The sequence below is a fragment of the Mus musculus genome, chromosome 5, assembly GCF_000001635.26.
Source record: "Mus musculus strain C57BL/6J chromosome 5, GRCm38.p6 C57BL/6J".
Taxonomy (NCBI): Eukaryota; Metazoa; Chordata; class Mammalia; order Rodentia; family Muridae; genus Mus; species Mus musculus.
The window spans coordinates 20,357,894-20,371,762 of NC_000071.6; the positions used below are offsets into that span (position 1 = coordinate 20,357,894).

At 40.6% G+C, this 13,869-nt stretch overlaps 1 protein-coding gene across 18 annotated transcripts in view; it reads left to right on the forward strand.

Annotated features, from left to right (window-relative positions):
- Magi2 (membrane associated guanylate kinase, WW and PDZ domain containing 2) overlaps positions 1–13,869 on the forward strand; it is a 1,485,406-nt gene that overhangs the window by 1,138,507 nt on the left and 333,030 nt on the right. For all 18 annotated transcript variants that reach the window (XM_006535743.4, XM_006535748.4, XM_006535745.4 and 15 more), the window contains one exon: positions 1,021–1,078. In XM_006535743.4, coding sequence (XP_006535806.1) covers positions 1,021–1,078 — 58 coding nt within the window. The remainder of the gene's footprint in view (positions 1–1,020; positions 1,079–13,869) is intronic.

The following is a 13,869-nucleotide window of genomic DNA, read 5'->3' on the forward strand; positions in this document are numbered from 1 at the left end:
AGCCTGTAAGCATAGAAAACAATTTGAAATGTATTCACCAAAATATTACAGTAGTGGTTTCTGTATGGTGAGATTGCAGGTAATTCTAATTTCTTCCAAAAAGTTTGCTTTGTCCATAGCAATATATGTTACTACAACAGTAATAACAACACTATTAAGTGCCTCTTAATATACTATACAGGCATGCAAATACATTAATTAGCTTTCAAGTTATATAGAGAGAATTAGTGTTTAGCAAGGAGAATTAACTGGTCTTTATATTTGTCAGACTTTCTTATGAAACAGTGTATGTAGAAAGCAGCATTAGATGGTAAAGCCTTTGTTTTTAAACAGCATACTTTTGCCTACAGTAGGATTTATAATGTTATTGATATTCTCAGTGTGAATGTACTAATGTTAAGCTTAGAGAATTAGAAGCATTCCCAGTAAAATACAGTGAAGTTTTTAGAATGTTTTTAACTATACCTGGGGAGCATCGTCCTGGCAGCATCCATCTCTTCCCTGTGTCTCGGGAATGGCAGGGCCTGCTGCTCACCATCTTTATAGAGGAGCATCAATCGAGAATATACAGCATCTTTGTTTTGGTCACCACAAACAATTTGCTACCCTCAGAAACGTATTTTCAAAATATGGTCTTTATCCCAAAATGCTCCTTTCACAACACAAATAAATAGGAGAGTGCCATGCACTCTCAGTAAAGTGGTTTGCCTTCTGTATTGCACGAGATGTTGATAACATGGTGAGGTGCCAGGCTACTGTTGGCAGGAACAAAACACCAAACCCAGCAGGAAGCCTGCAGGGAAGGGAGCTTTGGTTTTAACTGCCAGTTTTCAAGCCACTGCTTCTTATAGCTCCCACAATGGGTCTGAAATTTAGGCAAATGCTGACGGCTTTATTAATTTTATTCTGCTTGGAAGACCGTTTATTTAATCTATGAACAGTTAAATTATATTACTTTTTATTAGAAAATTGTGCGTTCTGTTCTTTGTTTACTGAAAGAAATCACTTTTTATTTTTCAGAGCTTCCATATGGCTGGGAAAAAATCGATGATCCTATATATGGCACTTACTATGTTGAGTAAGTCTCTAAGCGTGATATTCACTTGTTACTAATACGTTTTGAAATTGTGTTAGCATTGTATTTATTGAGCATGTGTGGCTAACGGTCCCTTTAATTCTCTTTCATCTGATTCTGAAATGTCCACGAAAGGATCCTCCAGCATGGCTAGTGTTTCTTGATTCTGCAGCTGGCTGATGTGTTGTTCCTTCTCTTGGATTCGTGATTCTGAAACACTAATTGGAAAGTGTGTTCCACCCAGTCCTCTGAATGAATGATAATTAAAGATGCTTAAGTGAATGCCCTTCATTTTGAAATCAAAATGTTGGGAGCTGGATGCTTGTGCAAAAAAAGATGTCCTATTATACCAAATCTCAAATTCAATTAACTGGATCAGTCATGCCTTCCAATGAGGCATAAGATAAAGTTTTGATGCTTTCTCCTTTGTGGAGGAACACAATATAGCTGCAGTGTTCTTTCCACACTCTGGACTTTTGTGTTATCCATTGATAGCTGCACTACATTAACATATCTGATCAAAGTACTGATTATCTAGATCTATACATTGTTTAATTCAGACTAAAGATCTAGTAACAATTAACTTATTATACACATATTTTGCCTTATGGAAAAAGAACGATTTCATAATTTTCTAAAATCATGTAATCTACTGTCTAGAACACTCAGTCTCTTTTGGTAGAGAATGTCTAGCTTTCTACTGTGTGATGCTGCTAACATTTTTAGGGTGAATCACAAAGCCGACCTGATTTATACTTAAATACTTTCCAAGAAATGCAGGGATTGCAAAGCCATAGACTCTCACACTATCTACCTAATCTGAGCTGTTTTTTCCTCATCATAATTGCAATAGTCAAGGGTTATATGTTAATGAGCTTTTGCTAGCATGCTGTGCAATAGTATTCAAGCAGTCCCTGGCCTTTGTTAGGTGTCCAGCCTATCTTTTCGCTGCAGAGGGTCAGATGAGTTGGACCTGTGAGCCTCACTGCCCAGCCTCTCCTGCTTGAGCACTTGTCTCAATTACTTTGACACACATTGCCCCCATTTTCATCTGGAGGAGCCCCAAGTTCGTCTCCGTAGTTCATCCCTTCCATAGTTACAGTCAAGGTGAATTCAGCTCATTTACTGTGAGCAATCTTCTAACATTATGTCTATTCTCTAATGTGTGGGCCCTCAATAGATACAAAAAGGAAGATAACTGCATAGGGTTATGCCCAGTTGCAAAGAAGAGAGACAGCTGAAAGGGAGAGGGGGGATATCATTTGTAAATATTTACAAGGAATCTCACTGCAAATATTTAATGGGTCCTGTTAAACTAATTATCAATAAAAATACATGTTTTAGTAGGACTAAAACCTTATCCTTAATAAGTCTAAAAGTAAGTTTGCTAGGTCCTAGCTTGGATGATTGTTCATATTGGTTTGTCATGCTCAAAATCAAACCCACCTAGGAAGGTACTCTACCACTGAAGGCCATACCCAACCCTCTTAAATTTCCTTAATGTACTTAATCAGATTGCAGTATGCCTCAACATGTGGCGTCTGAAATCCAAAGTGCTTCCACATAATGGCACAGGCCTGACATGAGTGACACGCCATAGCTCTTTTTAATACATTGTCCTGTGGAATCAATCAACAAAGCCCTCCCCTCAGTCCCAATGTTGGAAAATCCATGAAGATCCGGGTAAAGAATACTTGGGAATCCACACAGCCTCGTCTTTTCTAGAGTACCGACAACCATAGGCATCTTACATGTGGGAGGGACTCTAAGCCTAAGTGTTATTTACAAAAGCAAGGAAGTCCACCAGATCCAGTGTGCAGGTCCTAATTTACCAATCCCTACCCTCTTCTAATTCTTCAGATTATCTCTTCTTATATGTCCTCATGTCCTTTGAAACTAATTTCCAGTGTTCAATCGTGTTTGTCCATTTAGGTCAGAAAACGATGGGTCAAAGTAGCTTAACATCCCTCTAGTTGATCAAGCTCTGCTATTTGCCATGGCCTTGTGATTCCAGGACTCCAGACAGGGACCATTATTAGTTACTGGATATGTGACTCTGCCAAGCAGAAAATTGAAACACACAAGCATGTGATCCAAACATACAGATAGCATTAAGTAGAACATTATCCAAATATTTCTCAGAACAAGATCTTCTGAAAAACTCGCCAGCACATTTTAAATACCTCAAGTTAGTATGTGTGTATGTATGTGTGTATATGCATGTATGTATATATTATGTATGTAGTGTGTATGTGTGTATATACATGTGTATGTACTCATGCTACCTGACGTAAGAAATGTCTCCCATCACAGTAAAGAGAATTGTGACATATTTTCTTTGGACTATGTCCTTTTACATGAGTTTTTAACCTGTGTATCATCCCTACTATGCTGCCATTGGCACAGATGTATATTGACTCTGAAACTCACCAAGCAGATATACAAGCAGAGGTCATGTGGAGCTTGGAATCCATACACTATCATTGTTTGGGGGTGGGGGGGCAGTTGTCTACTTTTTTGTATTATTTTATACAGAAAAGCAATAGACTTCTAGTCTAAGTTAAATTATCAAATTCTCTAGAGTAGATATTTTTAAAAAATAGAAAATATCATTTTGAGACTCTGCCCAGTAGTAGAGTGCTTTCTTGGCACACTCAAGGTTCTAGGTTCAGTCTACACCATCACAGGCACACATGAGTGCACATTCGCGTGTACACAAATACACAGTCCTATGTTAACATATCATTCATAATTACAGTGATAGTATGAATGGAGCATTTTAAGGAATCATCTTTAAAATTGTTTGGATTTAGTTAATACTGTTACCAAATGGTAAGCCCTGAAGATGTATGTGCAAGTAACATTCTACAGACTAAGCAGGTTATATTTAAGAACATATATATACACATGCAAAAATAATAAGTGAAGTAAGAGGCCATGAATTGAAGGAGAGTAGGGCAGGGCATATGGGAGGGGGTATAGGAGGAAAGGGAAGACAGAAATGTAATTAAATTATAATATCAAAAATAAAATTGAGAAAAACAAAGTTATCTTTATAGATCTTTGTAAATCTATGCCCAAGAAATCTATTGGTTCTCTGATGCTGTTAATGACAGTGGTGGCAGTGAGCAGTGAATTCTTTGTAGACTTCTCACTTTTGGTGGTTAATCATATATCCATTTATGCAATTATAGGCACTGGTTACATGATAATGAAAAGCACATGCCTTGTCCAGTTGTTTAAGAAAAAAAATACAACCTGCATTCCTAGGCACAGACACATAGTAGTCAGCCACTCTTCATTTAGCCAATAAAGCAGCATAGAAGCTGCAGAGCAGACTCCGCCTTCAGCTAAGAACTGCAGGTGGAAACCAGTGCTGGGCTTCATTTCCTGCCAGTGGCAAGGCAAATAGAAACTCCAGCAACCAATAGCAAAGGCGGGTTACAGCCTACAAAGCCGTGACTATATAGGTTTTGACTACTATAACTTACCCAGTATGTTATATTTTTGTGCCATGTAATTAATTTTAAATATTACAGGTATTATATATAATATATCCATGAGTCCAGAGGAAGAAGCCCTCCTCCTTATCACCATTATCAGCCCATCAAAATAATTACCATGTGTTCCATGCGCAGAGTTCAAGTGTGCCATGAACTGGGTTGCTCAAAATTCTCTACCACATTCTCCACAGTGATGACAAAGCAAATAACCTTCCGTTTACACTGGAGAAACCCATGCCAAAGAAACTGACCATATACTGAACACAGGCAGTTTGGCTGTAGAGCCCAGACTCCCAATCCTTGCTAATAAACCTCTCAAGTTTTGCAAGTACAGCCCATAATGTTCCAAACAAGCCTTTTAGCCTCAACACTAGGAACACTAGGAACAATGAGGACTCTTTCAAGAACATGATGACTTCCTTCTATATCGAGAACAGTTCCACAGCAAGATGCTCAAGGCCAGGAGACCATGCCACTTACCCAGCCCCGTGAAATGAGCTCCTAACACAAGCACTAAGGAACCATTAGGTCCATGCCTGCTTCTATGAAGAGGGCTCCTGAGCATCATGGCAAACAGGGAACAAGACCCAAGACAAAAAATAAAGCCCCTCCACTGTAGGGTCTAGTCGTGGAACTTGGGGACACTGGTTTCCAGCATGTAGGGCTATATTTTAAGTACAGGGGGCCCTACAAAATATCTTTCATGACATCTGCAAGTCAGGCAGCTGGACTGAGCTCTATTCTAAATACCAGCCAAAAGAAGTAAGGCCAGTTCTGGTAGACATGGAATCTATGCTAGCACTGCACTTAGCAATGTTTTAAGAAGTCCTGGAGCTGCTAACTAGAAATGTAACTGTCATCGTTCATACAGAATGAGAAGAAATTAATGCAAAAAGTGCAAACTGTGGAGCTGAACAGCTGTGACTTTTGTACAGACGTGGATTTCTCTCCTCCTTTGTGAGATTGTGTCTGCTGGCTACATCCTGGTTTTAATGGCAGTTACACAATTTGCTTAAGTAGCTTATCCAGAAGACACCGTTTCCTGGGATGGCTTTTCTGCAAGCTGCCGCCTCTGGCACAGGAAGAGGAGCCAGCCATAGAATGGCATTTAAAATCGTAGTGGAGACTGACAGATGCAAGGCTTTAAAAATTCCTCGTGTGATGTCACACATCTGCCACTATCAAACATTATTTGCGTGCAATTCCCGAAAGTGCTGCCTGATATCAACATAACACTGAGTGTTAAGGGACAACTGTCCACTGCCTAATGATGAAGTTTGCTCTGATGTATGAAGTTGGAGAGTAGCTGAAGAGTTTTGGATCAAAAACTCATTCCACATGAATGCTGGTCTACCGAATCGTTTTCTAAATTTTCCAAGGCAGGGGGAAGGCTCCTAGCTTGTCTTTAAAGCACAAGTGTAAAACATGCACATTTAGAAATAACAAATAATGCTTAAAGTCTTGCTTTCTATTGCCTGATGCCAAAAGGTGGTTTCAGTTTTGCTCTCTTCTTAAACATCCAGAATATATTTGATGCATGTAAATACCTGCTCAACAAGCAAGGGTTTTCTCCAACTTTTTTTTTTTTTTTTTTTTTTCCTCTTTTTTTTTTTCCATTTTTTATTAGGTATTTAGCTCATTTACATTTCCAATGCTATACCAAAAGACCCCCTTACCCACCCACCCCCACTCCCCTACCCACCCACTCCCCCCCTTTGGCCCTGGCGTTCCCCTGTACCGGGGCACACAAAGTCTGAGTGTCCAATGGGCCTCTCTTTCCAGTGATGGCCGACTAGGCCATCTTTTGATACATATGCAGCTAGAGTCAAGAGCTCAGGGGTACTGGTTAGTTCATAATGTTGTTCCACCTATAGGGTTGAAGATCCCTTTAGCTCCTTGGGTACTTTCTCTAGCTCCTCCATTGGGAGCCCTGTGATCCATCCATTAGCTGACTGTGAGCATCCACTTCTGTGTTTGCTAGGCCCCGGCATAGTCTCACAAGAGACAGCTACATCTGGGTCCTTTCAGTAAAATCTTGCTAGTGTATGCAATGGTGTCAGCATTTGGAAGCTGATTATGGGGTGGATCCCTGGATATGGCAGTCTCTACATGGTCCATCCTTTCATCTCAGCTCCATACTTTGTTTCTGTAACTCCTTCCATGGGTGTTTTGTTCCCACTTCTAAGGAGGGGCATAGTGTCCACACTTCAGTCTTCATTTTTCTTGAGTTTCATGTGTTTAGGAAATTGTATCTTATATCGTGGGTATCCTAGGTTTTGGGCTAATATCCACTTATCAGTGAGTACATATTGTGTGAGTTCCTTTGTGATTGTGTTACCTCACTCAGGATGATGCTCTCCAGGTCCATCCATTTGGCTAGGAATTTCATAAATTCATTCTTTTTAATAGCTGAGTAGTACTCCATTGTGTAGATGTACCACATTTTCTGTATCCATTCCTCTGTTGAGGGGCATCTGGGTTCTTTCCAGTTTCTGGCTATTATAAATAAGGCTGCTATGAACATAGTGGAGCATGTGTCCTTCTTACCAGTTGGGGCTTCTTCTGGATATATGCCCAGGAGAGGTATTGCTGGATCCTCCGGTAGTACTATGTCCAATTTTCTGAGGAACCGCCAGACTGATTTCCAGAGTGGTTGTACAAGCCTGCAATCCCACCAACAATGGAGGAGTGTTCCTCTTTCTCCACATCCTCGCCAGCATCTGCTGTCACCTGAATTTTTTATCTTAGCCATTCTGACTGGTGTGAGGTGGAATCTCAGGGTTGTTTTGATTTGCATTTCCCTGATGATTAAGGATGTTGAACATTTTTTCAGGTGCTTCTCTGCCATTCGGTATTCCTCAGGTGAGAATTCTTTGTTCAGTTCTGAGCCCCATTTTTTAAGGGGGTTATTTGATTTTCTGAGGTCCACCTTCTTGAGTTCTTTATATATGTTGGATATTAGTCCCCTATCTGATTTAGGATAGGTAAAGATCCTTTCCCAGTCTGTTGGTGGTCTTTTTGTCTTATAGACAGTGTCTTTTGCCTTGCAGAAACTTTGGAGTTTCATTAGGTCCCATTTGTCAATTCTCGATCTTACAGCACAAGCCATTGCTGTTCTGTTCAGGAATTTTTCCCCTGTGCCCATATCTTCAAGGCTTTTCCCCACTTTCTCCTCTATAAGTTTCAGTGTCTCTGGTTTTATGTGAAGTTCCTTGATCCACTTAGATTTGACCTTAGTACAAGGAGATAAGTATGGATCGATTCGCATTCTTCTACATGATAACAACCAGTTGTGCCAGCACCAATTGTTGAAAATGCTGTCTTTCTTCCACTGGATGGTTTTGGCTCCCTTGTCGAAGATCAAGTGACCATAGGTGTGTGGGTTCATTTCTGGGTCTTCAATTCTATTCCATTGGTCCACTTGTCTGTCTCTATACCAGTACCATGCAGTTTTTATCACAATTGCTCTGTAGTAAAGCTTTAGGTCAGGCATGGTGATTCCACCAGAGGTTCTTTTATCCTTGAGAAGAGTTTTTGCTATCCTCGGTTTTTTGTTATTCCAGATGAATTTGCAAATTGCTCCTTCTAGTTCGTTGAAGAATTGAGTTGGAATTTTAATGGGGATTGCATTGAATCTGTAGATTGCTTTTGGCAAGATAGCCATTTTTACAATGTTGGTCCTGCCAATCCATGAGCATGGGAGATCTTTCCATCTTCTGAGATCTTCTTTAATTTCTTTCTTCAGGGACTTGAAGTTTTTATCATACAGATCTTTCACTTCCTTCGTTAGAGTCACGCCGAGATATTTTATATTATTTGTGGCTATTGAGAAGGGTGTTGTTTCCCTAATTTCTTTCTCAGCCTGTTTATTCTTTGTGTAGAGAAAGGCCATTGACTTGTTTGAGTTAATTTTATATCCAGCTACTTCACCGAAGCTGTTTATCAGGTTTAGGAGTTCTCTGTTGGAATTTTTAGGGTCACTTATATATACTATCATATCATCTGCAAAAAGTGATATTTTGACTTCCTCTTTTCCAATTTGTATCCCCTTGATCTCCTTTTGTTGTCGAATTGCTCTGGCTAATACTTCAAGTACTATGTTGAAAAGGTAGGGAGAAAGTGGGCAGCCTTGTCTAGTCCCTGATTTTAGTGGGATTGCTTCCAGCTTCTCTCCATTTACTTTGATGTTGGCTACTGGTTTGCTGTAGATTGCTTTTATCATGTTTAGGTATTGGCCTTGAATTCCTGATCTTTCCAGAACTTTTATCATGAATGGGTGTTGGATCTTGTCAAATGCTTTTTCTGCATCTAACGAGATGATCATGTGGTTTTTGTCTTTGAGTTTGTTTATATAATGGATTACATTGATGGATTTTCGTATATTAAACCATCCCTGCATCCCTGGAATAAAACCTACTTGGTCAGGATGGATGATTGCTTTAATGTGTTCTTGGATTCGGTTAGCGAGAATTTTATTAAGAATTTTTGCATCGATGTTCATAAGAGAAATTGGTCTGAAGTTCTCTATCTTTGTTGGATCTTTCTGTGGTTTAGGTATCAGAGTAATAGTGGCTTCATAAAATGAGTTGGGTAGAATACCTTCTACTTCTATCTTGTGAAAAAGTTTGTGCAGAACTGGAGTTAGATCTTCTTTGAAGGTCTGATAGAACTCTGCACTAAACCCGACTGGTCCTGGGCTTTTTTTGGCTGGGAGACTATTAATAACTGCTTCTATTTCTTTAGGGGATATGGGACTGTTTAGAAGGTCAACTTGATCCTGATTCAACTTTGGTACCTGGTATCTGTCCAGAAATTTGTCCATTTCGTCCAGGTTTTCCAGTTTTGTTGAGTATAGCCTTTTGTAGAAGGATCTGATAGTGTTTTGGATTTCTTCAGGATCTGTTGTTATGTCTCCCTTTTCATTTCTGATTTTGTTAATTAGGATTTTGTCCCTGTGCCCTTTAGTGAGTCTAGCTAAGGGTTTATCTATCTTGTTGATTTTCTCAAAGAACCAACTCCTCGTTTGGTTAATTCTTTGAATAGTTCTTCTTGTTTCCACTTGGTTGATTTCACCCCTGAGTTTGATTATTTCCTGCCGTCTACTCCTCTTGGGTGAATTTGCTTCCTTTTTTTCTAGAGCTTTTAGATGTGTTGTCAAGCTGCTAGTATGTGCTCTCTCCCGTTTTTTCTTGAAGGCACTCATAGCTATGAGTTTCCCTCTTAGAAATGCTTTCATTGTGTCCCAAAGGTTTGGGTACGTTGTGGCTTCATTTTCATTAAACTCTAAAAAGTCTTTAATTTCTTTCTTTATTCCTTCCTTGACCAAGGTATCATTGAGAAGAGTGTTGTTCAGTTTCCATGTGAATGTTGGCTTTCTGTTATTTATTTTGTTATTGAAGATCAGCCTTAGTGCATGGTGATCTGATAGGATACATGGGACAATTTCAATATTTTTGAATCTGTTGAGGCCTGATTTGTGACCTATTATGTGGTCAATTTTGGAGAAGGTACCATGAGGTGCTGAGAAGAAGGTATATCCTTTTGTTTTAGGATAAAATGTTCTGTAGATATCTGTCAGATCCATTTGTTTCATCACTTCTGTTAGTTTCAGTGTGTCCCTGTTTAGTTTCTGTTTCCATGATCTGTCCATTGGTGAAAGTGGTGTGTTGAAGTCTCCCACTATTATTGTGTGAGGCGCAATGTGTGCTTTGAGCTTTACTAAAGTTTCTTTAGTGAATGTGGCTGCTCTTGTATTTGGAGCATAGATATTCAGAATTGAGAGTTCCTCTTGGAGGATTTTACCTTTGATGAGAATGAAGTGTCCCTCCTTGTCTTTTTTGATGACTTTGGGTTGGAAGTCAATCTTATCAGATATTAGGATGGCTACTCCTGCTTGTTTCTTCATACCATTTGCTTGGAAAATTGTTTTCCAGCCTTTCATTCTGAGGTAGTGTCTATCTTTTTCTCTGAGATGAGTTTCCTGTAAGCAGCAAAATGTTGGGTCTTGTTTGTGTAGCCAGTTTGTTAGTCTATGTCTTTTTATTGGCGAGTTGAGACCATTGATGTTAAGAGATATTAAGGAAAAGTAATTGTTGCTTCCTGTTATTTTAGTTGTTAAAGGTGGCATTCTGTTCTTGTGGCTGTCTTCTTTTAGGTTTGTTGAGGGATTACCTTCTTGTTTTTTCTAGGGCGTTGTTCCCGTTCTTGTATTGGTTTTTTTCTGTTATTATCCTTTGAAGGGCTGGATTCGTGGAGAGATAATGCGTGAATTTGGTTTTGTCGTGGAATACTTTGGTTTCTCCCTCTATGATAATTGAGAGTTTGGCTGGGTATAGTAGCCTGGGCTGCAGTTTGTGTTCTCTTAGTGTCTGTATAACATCTGTCCAGGCTCTTCTGGCTTTCATAGTCTCTGGTGAAAAATCTGGTGTAATTCTGATAGGCTTGCCTTTATATGTTACTTGACCTTTTTCCCTTACTGCTTTTAGTATTCTATCTTTATTTAGTGCATTTGATGTTCTGATTATTATGTGTCGGGAGGAATTTCTTTTCTGGTCCAGTCTATTTGGAGTTCTGTAGGCTTCTTGTATGTTCATATGCATCTCATTCTTTAGATTTGGGAAGTTTTCTTCAATAATTTTGTTGAAGATGTTTGCTGGACCTTTGAATTGAAAATCTTCATTCTCATCCACTCCTATTATCCGTACGTTTGGTCTTCTTATTGTGTCCTGGATTTCCTGGATATTTTGAGTTAGGATCTTTTTGCATTTTCCATTTTCTTTGATTGTTGTGCCGATGTTCTCTATGGAATCTTCTGCACCTGAGATTCTCTCTTCCATCTCTTGTATTCTGTTGCTGATGCTCAAATCTATGGTTCCAGATTTCTTTCCTAGGGTTTCTATCTCTAGTGTTGCCTCGCTTTGAGTTTTCTTTATTGTGTCTACTTCCCTTTTTAGGTCTAGTATGGTTTTGTTCATTTCCATCACCTGTTTGTATGTTTTTTCCTCTTTTTCTGTAAGGACTTCTACCTGTTTGATTGTGTTTTCCTGTTTTTCTTTAAGGACTTGTAACTCTTTAGCAGTGTTCTCCTGTATTTCTTTAAGTGATTTATTAAAGTCCTTCTTGATGTCCTCTACCATCATCATGAGATATGCTTTTAAATCTAGGTCTAGGTTCTCGGGTGTGTTGGGGTTCCCTGGACTGGGCGAAGTGGGTGTGCTGGGTTCTGGTGATGGTGAGTGGTCTTGGTTCCTGTTAGTAAGATTCCTCCGTTTACCTTTCGCCATCTGGTAATCTCTGGAGTTAGTAGTTATAGTTGACTCTGTTTAGAGATTGTTCTTCTGGTGATTCTGTTACCGTCTATCAGCAGACCTGGGAGACAGATTCTCTCCTCTGAGTTTCAGTGCTCAGAGCACTCTCTGCTGGCAAGCTCTCTTACAGGGAAGGTGCGCAGATATCTTGTATTTGGACCTCCTCCTGGCCGAAGAAGAAGGCCCAAAACAGGACCTTTCTCAGACACTGTGTTGCTTTGGCAGTTCCCAGGTGGTACAGACTCTCACCTAAGCAGACTAAATTCCTAAGTTCCTTGGAGTCCCGGGACCAAGATGGCGACCGCTGCTGCTGTGGCTTAGGCCGCCTCCCCAGCCGGGTGGGCACCTGTCCTCTGGTCCGGAAGGTGGCCGGCTGTCCCCGGCCCACACAGGGTGCTGCCTCAGCGCCTCTGTGCTTCTGCCTGTTCCAGAGGCTGTCAGGTTCTCTGGCGCACCCTCTCACCTGTTCAGACTAATTTCCTAAGTTCGGCGGGTCCCGGACCAAGATGGCGACCGCTGCTGCTGTGGCTTAGGTCACCTCCCCTGCCGGGTGGGCACCTGTCCTCCGGTCCGGAAGGTGGCCGGCTGTCCCCGGCCCACACAGGGTGCTGCCTCAGCGCCTCTGTGCTTCTGCCTGTTCCAGAAGCTGTCAGGTTCTCTGGCGCACCCTCTCACCTGTTCAGACTAATTTCCTAAGTTCGGCGGGTCTCGGACCAAGATGGTTTTCTCCAACTTAATGTAAGTGGAGATGCTGAACTGAAAAGATGCTGATAAAAGGACCCAGAATCTTGGATGACTTTTGTATTTTGTGAACAGTTTGGGGCCTCTCAATTATGGTTTCTCAGCCACATGTATGTGCTCCTCCGTTGCTTGGTATGCAAGTCCTACAGCTTCCTGAATGGTGGCTAGGTAAATTGTAGCAGATAAGGAAAAGGATGAAGAGAGAAAATAGAGAAAGAGTACTGGGAGGGGAAAATGTTCATTGTGCATACAGTATGTATAGGTCAAGAAATAAAAAAAATAAAAAATAAAAGAAAGCACAGAAACCTTTACAAGGATGGAATACTTGGACATCTGAAGCTAGGCATTTCGTTTCCACTGTTAGTATATAGTACAAGTTTATTATAGGTATTTGTCTTAGTCAGGGTTTCTATTTCTGCACAAACATCATGACCAAGAAGCAAGTTGGGGAGGAAAGGGTTAATTCAGCTTACATTTTCCACATTGCTGTTTATCACCAAAGGAAGTCAGGACTGGAACTCAAGCAGGTCAGGATGCAGGAGCTGATGCAGAAGCCATGGAGGGATGTTTCTTACTGGCTTGCTTCTGCTGACTTGCTCAGCCTGCTCTTTTTTTTTTTTTTTTTTTTTTTTTGTTTGTTTGTTTGTTTTCAGGCATTATTTATTAGATATTTTCTTCATTTACATTTCAAATTCTATCCCCCAAACCCCCTATTTCCTACCCCTGCCCTGCTCCTCAACCCACCCCCTCCTGATTCCTGGCCCTGGCATTCCCCTGTACTGGGGCAAACGATCTTTGCAATACCAAGGGTCTCTCCTCCCATTGATTCAGCCTGCTCTCTTATAGAACCCAAGGCTACCAGCCCAGGGATGGCACCACCCACAAGGGGCACTCCCACCCTTGATCACTAATTGAGAAAATGCCCCACAGCTGGATCTCATGGAGGCATTTCCCCAACTGAAGCTCCTTTGTGATAACTCCAGCCTGTGTCAAATTGACACACAAAACCAGCCAGAGTACAGTATTCAAAAATGCTATTTTTATCTTTTATTTACTAATAATATAACACATGTGTAGTGTGTGGTGTGGTATGTTGTGTGGGGTGTGTGTGGGGTGTGTGTGTGTGTGTGTGTGTGTGTGTGTGTGTGTGTGTGTGTGTGTTCTTTTGGTAATACTTGGCTTTCCCGTGTGGTATGTTGTGGTGTGTGTGTGTGTGTGTGTGTGTGTGTGTGTGTGTGTGTGT